The sequence below is a fragment of the Babylonia areolata genome, chromosome 19, assembly GCF_041734735.1.
Source record: "Babylonia areolata isolate BAREFJ2019XMU chromosome 19, ASM4173473v1, whole genome shotgun sequence".
NCBI classification, from domain to species: Eukaryota; Metazoa; Mollusca; class Gastropoda; order Neogastropoda; family Buccinidae; genus Babylonia; species Babylonia areolata.
The window spans coordinates 31,322,089-31,334,895 of NC_134894.1; the positions used below are offsets into that span (position 1 = coordinate 31,322,089).

Genomic DNA, 12,807 nt, shown 5'->3' on the forward strand with positions numbered 1-12,807 from the left:
GTGTGTGTGCGCGCGCGCGTATATATGACATTCCGGTCCAATGACAGACCACTGTGATCCATGCCCTTGGTGTGGCCTTTATGGATGAGCACATCTGGCCAAACCCCACAGTGTGAGTGGTTACTGACTACTGCTTTTGCTTGTTTCATTGCACACACACACACACACACACACACACACACACACACACACACACACACACACACACACACACACATACAAATTCTTGATCATCATTGCAGCTCTGTTTTTATTATTTTATACTTGTAAGCACCAACTGTCATTCTCAAAGCAGAGATAACATCAAAATAGTTACTTTGCAGACTTCAAATCCAATAACATGATTGATATTCAAGTGCATATTGTACTGTTAAATATAAGAAAATATAAGAAAGAAGTGAAATTCTAATCAACAGTCTCACTCATCTAATGCTTTTACTATTTACATACCAGTATCATTTCTGTGTCAAATAAACCTTATTGAAGTTTGAGGGTGATACAGTGGTTGAAAGAAAAAAAAACAAACAAACAAAAAAACCAAAAAACAAAAAAAACACCTTCTGCTGAGGATCAGGCAGACATGATAGCTGAATGATGAAACTTCCATTTTAGTGATCTGTGAGGAAAGTGTTTGGAGTCCTGGCCTGTCAATCCGGATAGGCTATGGGCAGATGTTTCCATGATCTCACAGTAATATGTGTGCAGAGTTAGGACTGGAAACTATCGTTTGTACTTGCTTCAGATAACCGGACGTTTAAAGGCAAAATTATTCTTATAAAGACTCAAAAAGAGAGAACAGGAATAAGAATTTTGAAGTCGTTACATTCATGTGTTAGCAAGAGCTAAAAGTTCGTTTGTTCATTCCCAACTGGGTATCTGATCTTCAAAATTTAATGGCTTAAACAAATCGTTCGTAACGTCAAAGACAAACATGCACAACCAAGCACTCAGTATAACATATGATTTTTTTCCTCAGTTTATTACGCCAGGGAGGAAGGTGGCAGAATGGTTAAGACGCTCAGATGCCAATACAGAGAGTCCGTGAGGGTGTGGGTTCGAATCCCGCTCTCGCCCTTTCTCCTAAGTTTGACTGGAAAATCAAACTGAGCGTCTAGTCTTTCGGATGAGACGATAAACCGAGGTCCCGTGTGCAGCACGCACTTGGCGCACTGAAAAAGAACCCATGGCAACGAGAGTGTTGTCCTCTGGCGAAATTACGTAAAATGAAATCCACTTTCATAGGTACACAAATATGTAAGCATGCACTCAAGGCCTGACTAAGCGCGTTGGGTTATGCTGCTGGTCAGGCATCTGCTCAACAGATGTGGTGTAGCGTGTATGGATTTGTCCGAACGCAGTGACGCCTCCTTGAGAAAGTGAAACTGAAACTGAAATACGCCAGAAGTAGTTCAGTTCTGTTTAACAAAGATAAGCAATATGACAAAGTATTTTTTGAAGAAAATGTCTCTTCCAGTTTAAAACTAGGTGAGCATTTGGGACTGACCATGTAATGTTGGGCAGAAAATACGGATTGTACTTTTTGACGCAGGAAAGTATATGAGGAGGAGCATAACGAAACCAAAGGACCCCAGCATCGGACTGCTTGATCATAAGAGCAAATACCAATAAGTCGGCAGACTCATCTTCACAAGGAAATCTCAAGATCAGAGACAAGAGTGGAAAATGTAAAAGTGGATAGAAGGGCAAAATGAAAAAGTACAAATCCGTCTTACTCCGCCACAACCCACATCAATTTCTGAAGCAATCTATTCCATACGTGTGGCTGCACAATAATATGTATGGTCAGAAAGAAGAGCATCTTTTTGTGGTACGACCGCTACATGATGTGAATACCCCAGACTATAATAATACATAATTATATGACTATGTACATAATATTGTTATCCCACAAGACAGTAACTAGCAAGAAAATGGTTCCTTTCATGGCAGTAATTTGGCTCCTACTTGAAACTATCATTGTTATATTTTAACCTGTACATAACTTTCTGATTAACAGAAGTGATCAAGTTAACTGTCTAGCCATCATAAATGCTTCATTGTGTATTTTTGAGAGGACCTTCAAATCTCTGTCTCCTCCCCCTCCACACACACCCCTTCCACACACACACCCATCCCCCGATCACAACTCCACATGTTTGGTCAGTTCCTCAGTTTACAAAAGACATACGAAAACACTGATTCGTCAGGAACCACACCATGCTGACGTTACACCCTCCTGGCCACTTTGATCCATATCTCCTCCTTAGGGTGAGTGACCAGACCGTAGACCGGCTTGACGTCTTGTCCAGGAACCAGCATAAACCTGAACTTCTGCAGGGCGGAGACCATCATGATGGAAGCCATCACATATGCCAAGCGATAGCCGGGGCACTTTCGGTGTCCCGCAAATCCGAAGGGAGAAAAGGCAATCGTGGGTCTGCCTCTGCTTCTCTCCTCCGAAAAACGATCAGGGTCAAATCTGTTGGCAAAAATCAAATGCTTAAAACAACACCGGAATGATGATAATTCTATGGATAACAACGATTCTAATGATAATTAATAAAGACATAGTTTCAACTGATATATCTAACATCTGTTGTTATAACTGGTATTACAAATCACATATCTTTTATGGTGTGTTTAATGTATTGGTTTAACTTGACTTCAGTCCTAATGCTGGCTAGCACTGGGGTTGACAGCCCATAGAAAGACAGATGAGGACAAAGCCTCTCCACGAAAGTCCTATGCCACCACCATTCATAAAAAAGGCTGAGAACTGGTTATGTCAGTTCAGCGAACACTGTTAAAGGAAATGTCATTCAAAACGAGTTGTAACCAGGGTTACATACCGTGTAATCTTCTGTTTTGTTTCCAGCCGACAGGAATATTCTGTGGGTGAATGTGTTCTGTAAGTGACAGGAAATAAGCCACAGGTACAAGTGTTGGTGTGAACGACAGAACCAGTGGTGTGTACGGTACTTTCTTTTCCAGTGCACTGTCTTCGGCACAAACAAACATACAAACGAAAGCAATAGGCAATGACCACTCACGTCGTGGGATTTGGCCAGATGTGCTCATCCATCAAGGTCACACCAAGTGCATGGATCACTGGGGTCTGGCAATGGACACACACACACACAGAGGCACACACACACACACACACACACACACACACACAGAGGCACACACACACACACACAGAGGCACACACACACACACAGAGGAATATATACACAGACAAATTTATGGTAGACAATGAAGTGGAGTCCTTTTACTCTTTTTGGCTTATCAATACAGCAAGCAATAACTACAAGAAATCTAAATAAGATCGGGTAAATGTTCTAAAATGCACAGCTCAGTTACTGGTCATAACTGAAGCAAATTCTCTTGGTATCAGATTGGATAAAGAAAAACCAATTTTTAAGTGTGACCTCCATTGCCAAGGAGCTTCTTGTCAGACATCTCTTACTCGTTCAAGTCATCAGTTACACAGACTTAGGGACTGATTACAAAACTATATTTTAAATGTGCTTTTTGTCATTTACAAACAAGACTATGGTTGTGAAAAACACCAGGTTCTGAAAGGTTTCCACTCTTAACAGACTTCATTCACCAGCAGTGTATCAGAATCTGCCAAGAGACATTTCTGCCAGTCCTTGTGTACAGTCTGAAGGCAGAGGCAAACTCTCCGCTGAAAACGAACACAGAACCACTTCATAAAACTATATTCGGAGAATGAACACCTGGCATAATTACTTTATCGTGAGACGAAACTCAAAGCGGCTCTCTAGCCTACATTGATCTTGTGATCATCTAGTTTTATGTCTTCATCAAAACAAAGTGACACTCACCCCAGAGTAGATCTTGTGACCACCCAGCTCTATGTCTTCATCAGAATAGCGGGCTGCAATGGGCGCCATTACAGTACATCGCAACGTCTCGTCCAGCACGTGACGTAGGTACCTGTGAGGAGAGGATGCAGGCCAGTCTTCAGGTATTCTTCGTTAATAATATCTGCAATCAGGGAATGGTTCACATTTCTCCCTTTTAACTATCACAAAAATAAAAAAGAAAACAAGAAAGGTATGTTGGGAATGTCCTGCCTGGACGTGCTCTTTTCATTGCTGTTTCCTTCTCATCTTGTTTCTGGCCACGACCTGTCTACATGAAAATGATAACGCGTTATTCAAACCCGACAACTGTTACTGCGACATCTTAGATCCAAGAATATAGCAGTTATTACCTATGTTTCTGATGACTGGTACTGAAACTGAATAACTGCATTACCAGAAACAACGCTGCTAATATTCAAATCGTCTTTATTTCCTTGACAACAGACAGCATCCACATCCAACTTACTCTGCTCTTTGTTCGTTCCTCTTTGTGCCCTCAGATTAAATCGGAAGACAGTCAATGAGATCATGCACAACTCCAAAGATATTATTGGTCCTGTCTTTATCTTTTCAAATTTCAGTAACACTGCCTGAGACACACAGAGTGTATATGAGTATACTTCATAAAATGTACATGTAAATCTTTAAAAAGAAATGCAAAAAAAAAACAAATCAACATATCAATACATAACGCTCTGTATTAGGAAACGAAATTTAACCCATTGAACATTGTTCGCAAGCGATCATAATTTTGCTGACACTTGCTGAGGGCATTGTCAAAAGGGATGAATGAAGACAGCCTGAACCCACTTGAGTTTTCTAAGGGACTGGTCTGTGACAGGATCCTTGGTGCCCAGAACGGCCACAATCTCCTGGTACAGCCTCTCCTGGCATTCCTCATGCAGACACAGGTAGTAGATACACCACGTCAGCACTGAAAGTCACCACAGTAGTTATAAGAAACACCGTCTCTCAGCTATGGTTTGAGCGCATAGATATCATTACAGGCATACTTTATAATAATAATAATAATAATAATAATAATCGATGCTTATATAGCACAGTATGCAGAAATCTGCTCTGGCTGCTATACAAAAACGCTTTTGTTAACATAAAGCATTACACCAATGTTACATACACACACCAAAATGTCACTACACACACACACACACACACACACACACACACACACACACACACACACACACATACACAATGCATACATACATTTTAACATACATGCGTATCTAACAGCTACCCTAACACATGCGCACACATAGGCAGGCACAAACTTACATAAACACACGCACACACAATACACCTTCATATACATGCATGTAGTTATGTATACATACATATGTATACACACAGTCAAGCGCAGCTGACGCAAAGGAAGTGGACCTGCCGCAATTGAACTTATTGCTGAGGGAAAAGGTGAGTTTTGAGACGAGATTTAAAAGATGCGAGGGAATCAGAGTGACGGAGGTTATAGGGAACTTATTCCACGTCTTTGGCGATTGATAAGAAAACGATCTGTGTCCATAGATCTTACTTCTGACGTGAGCTATCCTGAGAAGTCGAGTATCAGAGGAAGAACGGAGCTGGCGAGACGGGGTATAGATATGGAGGAGTTCAGAAAGATACTTGGGGCCAGATCCGTTCACTGCAGAAAAGGTCAGAGTGGATAGCTTATGGTCTATTCGATCAGAAACAGGCAACCAGTGGAGAGACTGAAGGAGAGAAGAAACATGGTCAAATTTAGAAGCTCTGCAAATGAGTCTGGCAGCGTTATTCTGAATTCGTTGGAGTCTGTCTAACAGATATTTGGGAAGGCCGGCCAAAACAGAGTTGCAGTAATCCAATCTTGAGAGAACCAGAGAGCATACAAGTGTCTTGGTTGCATCGGTTGAGAGAGATAGTGGCGGATAGAGCTGATTCTACGCAGTTCCAAATAGGCAACTATACAGATATTCGAAATGTGCTGTTAAAAGGAAAGAGACTGGTCTAGGATTACACCAAGACTGCGAACAGGAGAAAGTGAAACAGGTGTGCACAGAACAGTCAGGAAAGGAAGGATGTTGAAGAAACTTCTATGGACAGGTTATCATAAATTCAGTCTTATCATCATTTAGTTGCAGCTTGTTGAGAGTCATCCAGTCCTTTAGGCCAGCAATGCACTCCTGTGTTTGAATCACCAGTGCATCGAATTCAGCTATGGAAGCCGACTGATAAAGTTGTGTGTCATCAGTAAAGTTCTCATGCGACATCGCATGATGACTGATGACATCCGACACAGGAGCCGCATACAGCACTAAAAGAACAGGACCTAGGACGGACCCCTGTAGGACACCATATTTTAAGGCAGATACTCTAGAGTATCTACCATTTACACACACTTTCTGTGTACGATCCGACAGGTAAGACGTGATCCATGCTAGTGCAGTGTCACAAATACCAAAGGAAGTTTTAAATCTGTTCAAGAGGATAGAGTGGTCGATAGTGTCAAAAGCTGCTGACAACTCTAAGAGAGCGAGAACAGATATCTTATCCTCATCAAATCCCGAAAGCAAATCATTCACTATTGTAAGAAGGGCCGTTTCGCAACTATGACCACGTCTATAAGCTGACTGGTGGGAATTAAGTAAACCATTTTGTTCCAGATGAGTTAAGAGCTGAGACAATATGATCATTTCTAGCAGTTTTGATAAAAATGACAGATTAGAAACAGGTCGATAATTTTTCAAACAATTATGATCCAAAGATGGTTTCTTGATGAGTGGACGTACAACAGCAGATTTGAAACTTTCAGGGAAACAACCAGACAGTAAGAAAGAATTGATGGCATGAGTGATATGTGGTAGTAGAACATCAGTACATTCAACCAACAAAGAAGACGGGTCAAGGTCAAGCTCACAGGATTTCGGACAAGCGCTCAGACACACTTACTTCACAAAATCTTCAGTAACCGGTTGGAAACAATGTAAAACAAGACCACTGTACACGCGTTCTTTAACGGGTGAAAAAGGAGACACAACAGTCAAGCTTCTCACGAATGCATGATATTTTGCCAGTGAAGTCAGAAAACTTTTGAGGGAGTTCCTGCACCGAAAATGTTGTAGGGAGAGGAGTGTTTTTCATTTTACCTAGTAGATTGTTCGTAGCGTTGAAAAGCTGTTTGGCTGTGGTGCATGCAAGGATTTTAGAAGAGTAGAACTTTGACTTTGCCCTGTCAACAATGTTTGTTACACTATTCCTGGCTGTCTGAAAAATATCCCAATTAACGGCCAAACTAGTGGCACGCCAGTGCCTCTCAGCTCTCCTTCTCTCCCGCTTTGGTCCCTGAATAATTGGTTTGAAAACGAAGGAGATTGACAAATGACAGTGACGAAACTGACAGTCCCATTTTATGGTAATTCAGTCCATCTATCCAATCAGACAGCCTTTTTTGAACAAGTGGCTATGACTGACAGAATACGAGCAGGAGCATTGGAAGAAGGGGAAGAGAGGGAGAAGAGTGATGAAAGACAACAGGTCGAACGTCAGCCAGAGTTCATGAAGGGTGCGTGGCTTTTAGGAATGAGTGTGCTCACGTGTCAATGTAGACTGAAGGCTCGGCAACCGTCAATATTCCACGATTTTCACGAAATGCAGGATCGACCCTGCACTGGTCGTGAAACACGTGCTTTTTTGTTTTTCACGCTTTTTTCACTGACTCAGCTGGTTGACATGTTTGCAGAGGTGGCAAGCCGGATGCACAGCAGACACTATACTCGTCCTACATGCAACTTGAAAGGAGTGAATGTCATCAAAGAACTTCACCCTCTCACTCCCAAAGCTGAGTTTCTGAGACCTGATTGACCTTTCACGTTGACTTTAAACACCTTTGTCATTGTTGTGACGGTGACTTACTTACATATCTGCACGAGTTGTGAGTTGTTTTTATAAACTTATAGCCTGTTTTTATTTCTTCTACAGGTATAATCTGACAATAGGCATGCTATTTCTTGCTGTATTTCATTTCTTTTCTTTATGGCTGTTATTATGTGGAGGTGGAAATAGACTTTTTGTTGCACAAAAATCATTATCTTGACTTTACATGGCTGAACAGTTATCTACAATCAACCAAATTGGGTAAGGGAGCCCAGAAGCAGAATCAACACTCATTTTTCTTCACAAAAACGTTTACTTTCCTTCTGTATCACCCATAGCTTTTGTGCTAGAATTTTGTGTGATTTATTACTCCCGAATCCTCAAAATTCCCTTACAAGTGGAGAGCACTTTTTTTCTTTTTACAAAATTCTCAGGCACTGAACTGGTAAAGAAAATGCAGTAAGAATGAGGAATACTTTCTGTCGATGGTTTGTACATGAATGAAGAAGAAATATGATGCCCATAACGATCACATCATAGCTGCACTATGTTGGCAGGCACACTTTTCAAAAACACCACAATCAAAATAAGCATTCTTTTTCTTCCACTCACAGTTGTCTGACGTATGCAAACCCCCAACCACGTAGGTGATGGCATCCCCAAATCGTCGCTCCTCGTCGTCAGGGTGATGACCAATGATGGCGTCAATCAGCAGGAAGTCACGACTCTCCTCCCCATGTCTCTCCCTCTCCTTCACGGCACGTGCAACAATGTCCTTCATGGTGGCCAGGGCTGCAGGACAGTGGGATAGTCAGCCAAAAGATAGATTAAAATGAATTACCAGGAGGATTGTAACACGCACTGTATAGGCAAATGGTTTCTTCAATGCAATAGGAAATCACTTAGAGCTTAGTCATTTGTGAAGGACTATGACTCTCAAACTAGGAGGCAAAATTGCACTGACTCTTAGCGCTGCAGCCTTGGGGGTAAGTTGGCTTTTGTGAACCATCCCAACGCCAGCTGTCCTAAAACCCTCTTGGCCGAGAGTGTGGAGATGTAACTTGGGCAAGACACTCTCCGCTATAATCAAATTCGAGCCCAGATAGTTGGGAGAGCAGCTGCTTCCTCTGCTGTTCTGATGGTCATAGTCGAAAACGACTATCACACATAAGCCTACTACATATAATATACTCATATACCTTGAGTGAAGTGCCTGTGTTCACAGAAAAAGAACAATAAAACATTCAAAGTTATTGCAAAGACAAAGATATATTAATTAACCGTGATGAAGGAAGTTTGAAACAGAACAGTGAAATGATGATCGACGTGGGCTGCATTGGGTGGAACTGTTCCCTTCCCAGCACACAACTTTCGGTTCAACAAAGTGAGCAAAAACACTTTTTCGATCAACATATCATTTGTAAGAACTGGTAACCTCTTTAAATACTTCAGTTACTAAGAATGAGCGTTATAGAATGAAGAATTCATCTCGTCACTAAAAGGGTTCACTCACCTTTCTGGAAATCCGGTGATGTGTTGCTGTTGTCTGCGGTCCCAGTGGGATCTTCCAGTGGCTTGTCCACGATGTTCCATACCTGAAATGTAGTCATTACTGCTAGCTGTAGCAGGGCCGCCTCATGAAGAAATGTATAATATTATTCTGCATTGTATGGAAAAAGAAAAATGATATCCCTCTCTCTCTCTCTCTCTCACCTCAGTTAACTCCACGCAATTTTGTTTTGTCACACACACACACACACACACACGTATGCAACTCCCCCCGCACCCCCCCCCCCCCCCCCACACACACACACGTGTTGGCACCTTCTTTGTAAATCACACAGAAGCATTGTCTGTCTCCACCACACACACACACACACACACCACACACACACACACATCTTGCGCTTATGGAAGTACCGCTAGCTGACATACCAGATCAAAGCTGTGTTTGAACACCATGGCTTCTTTTTCGTCTTCAAATGCATCCCCCAAGAGGCCGATGAGAGCTGCTTTCGCTACATAAAGGGACATGTGTTCTCCGAGGGGAAGGTGGTCGTCTGCTTCAGCCTTCTCCCACTTGCTGGTAATTTCATCAGCTACCTGTATAACACACACAGAGACAGACACACACATACACAGACACAGACAGACTCAGACACAGACACACAGCCACAACCACACACACACACTCACACACACACACACACACACACACATACACACACACACACATATGCGCACGCGCAGGTAGAAAGACAGACAAACATTAAGACAGGCAGGATGAGAGGTGAAACACACGTAGAGGCGAGTAACCATTTCATGACTGAAACGATGATTATACAATACTATGTTTAAAAACGGGTGGTGGCAGTGGGGGAATCTAATAAGTTGTCAGATTAATAAACGCTTTGTCGTTGTCAGTAACTGGGCTCCGCTCAACCACCGCGTGTGAAAGCGAAAAGAAATCTGGTCTGATATAACGATGTCACGAGCACATACTATCAAAATCACAAAGCACTCAAACTGTCACACCCACAAGAGCACATAATTTTCGACCAAGTGAAACTCACAGGGAGCAGACAAGACACTTTCCTGGAGTTATGTCGCTAATCAGTATCTTGTGAGCATCACATCTTACTCCATACTAGAGCAGAAGCCGCATGACAGATTCAAATTTGCATTTCCGCATGTATCTTGCAAATCAGTTGAGGTTGATGTTGATTCTTTTTTTTTCTCAGCAATCTTTTATATACAACATAAACGAAACAAGGGCATTTTCGCCATGAACCTATACCCACCTTGATTGAAAGGGAGTAGATATATGTTTTAAAGGTCTCTTTTATACATAACGGTTTTGGAGATCATAATGTAACGATGACAGTTTGTGTATACAATTGACCACTGTTCATACTATCGCACACATACACAAAAAAAAATTGAAAGATTAGAAGCTAGTTCAGAGAGAGAGAGAGAGAGAGAGAGAGAGAGAGAGAGAGAGAGAGAGTCGTTACTAATGAAACCTTCGTCGTAGATTTTAAACAGTATCTGTTCCTACAAGCTTTTATCATTGGAACTTGTTCCAGTTAGTATCATTCTGTTGAATTAAAATTTATCGAAACAATAGCTTTGATTTGAATGCTCAATACTTATTCCAAGAAAAATACCAAATTTGCACCTTTTGCAGCTTGTCGTAGTAAATACCCAAGATGTCGTATTTGAAGACACTGTCGTAGGCCTGTCGTCTTAACTTCCCTTCTGCTCCATTGGTGTACACGATGCTGTGGCGAGTGAAGACAGGCTCAAACACACGGTACACCTCCACTGGAAAGGGACAATCAGTCTTAGGTAATCACAAAACGTAATTCAATTGGTATAATAGAAAGTTATGGATACATATCATTTACTTATTGTAACCAAGGTATGTTTTTTACACAAAGTGGCAATATGACAATTTAATATGATAGTGCTCTCGTGAGTAATGGATTGGAAAGATTGAAGGTAGACGTATACAGGCACACACACAGACATGCACTCATTAGCCTGTTGCACCAGCCAGGTCCGATGTGTATAGACATCTTCAGTGTTGTTTACAAGATTTAAGCAACAGTCTCACAGACGCATCCGTGGAGTGGAAGGCACTCGATTGAAGTGGTTCCAGTCTTCCCATCGCATACTCAGTTCTGACTAGGAGCCGACTGCAGGTCGAAAAGTCCCACTCTGATACCTCTGCTGTTGTTCAAACCCTCGATCAGTCAATGGAGGCTTGCAGCAAAACATTTATTTGCATATACATGAACAACAACAACAACGACAACGACGAATCATGGAAAGAGCAGATAAATGATTGACTCTTGGCTTGGTTTGGTTTTTTTTTAACAGATGCTGCCAACATGTAGGTTTACCTGCGCGATCAAAAACATGGTGATGTTGTTTGAACAATTCAGGGGAAGCAATGCTGACGGCTTGCTGTTTGCCCCACCAGAAAGAGGCGATCGGTCCAAACTCCTTGTGCAACCCCATCAGAAACTGGTGAACACTGCCAGCTTTTTCGATGTCGTTCAGGTTCCCTTGTCTGTAAATTGTAAACAGGAATCATAACACATATTTTAACGGTTCCGATTTTCCATACCATTATAATCAAATAAATGTCAGGCTTATATGTAATAAGTGTAATGCAACATTTTATCCATTTAAGCAGATATTACTGCTACTACTGCTGCTACTACTACTAATGATAATAATAATAATAATGATAACAAAAAGAAGAAGAAGAACAACAACAACAACAATGATAACAATAATAATGATAATGATAATAATGATAACATAAAGAAGAAGACGAAGAAGAACAGTGTGTCTGCTACTTTGCTGGTAATAAATACAAGTGCTCTCATTTCTTCCACACAGCTATCTAGCAACACATGCACAAAGGTGAAATCGGATGATGTCTTATACTCCCTGTTTGGTTAAATATACCTAGCATGCCAGCTGTTGCCAACAAAGAATGCCCCATGTGCACCACGAACAGAACAGCTGGGAAGGACGGGCAGGCATTAGGGTTTGACATGGTAAGTATGCGTAATTCAACCAAATAGGGAACATAACACAAATTCCCCATTTTGTGTGACACCATGTACTATACCATGTTAAACAGGTGCAGAAGTGCAACCAAGAGGAGGGAAGAGCCATGCGGGTTCGCATGGGGGAGCCTTTGTGACAGAAACAGCTTTGTTAGCTGCGACAATGGGAAATCCCCTTCGAACTATCGACCCTAGCCATTTGAAAATCTCTGAGACAGAAGCTGAAGAAGCTCCGAACGCCAGACGCCAGAAGGCTGCTTCCAGAACATGCTTCAGAGGCACAGCGTACTGAAAGGCTGTCGACGTGGCAATGACCGGCACTTCATGTGCTCACGGATTCAAGCAGCAAATATCTCTCTGGGACTGAGAGTAGGCTTTCAGAATGACCTGAAATGACGAGAAAGGGTGTTGGCTGCAATGTCCATCCTGTAGTTCTCGTTGATCGAAATGAAAAACAAGAT

General features: G+C 41.8%; 1 protein-coding gene across 2 annotated transcripts in view; it reads right to left on the reverse strand.

The window, feature by feature from the left end:
* The window catches only part of LOC143293626 (cytochrome P450 20A1-like), an 85,796-nt gene that overhangs the window by 70,088 nt on the left and 2,901 nt on the right, over positions 1-12,807 (reverse strand). Inside the window, exons 3-11 of one of the 2 annotated variants that reach the window (XM_076604713.1) lie at positions 11,669-11,838; positions 10,942-11,087; positions 9,699-9,866; positions 9,277-9,358; positions 8,376-8,555; positions 4,704-4,827; positions 3,852-3,963; positions 3,051-3,115; positions 186-2,479 (exon numbers count right to left, since the gene is read on the reverse strand). In XM_076604713.1, the coding sequence (XP_076460828.1) occupies positions 2,227-2,479; positions 3,051-3,115; positions 3,852-3,963; positions 4,704-4,827; positions 8,376-8,555; positions 9,277-9,358; positions 9,699-9,866; positions 10,942-11,087; positions 11,669-11,838 (1,300 nt within the window). In that variant the 3' untranslated portion in view covers positions 186-2,226. Of the gene's footprint in view, positions 1-185; positions 2,480-3,050; positions 3,116-3,851; positions 3,964-4,703; positions 4,828-8,375; positions 8,556-9,276; positions 9,359-9,698; positions 9,867-10,941; positions 11,088-11,668; positions 11,839-12,807 lie in introns of those variants that run through there. The other variant, XM_076604712.1, reaches the window with a different exon arrangement.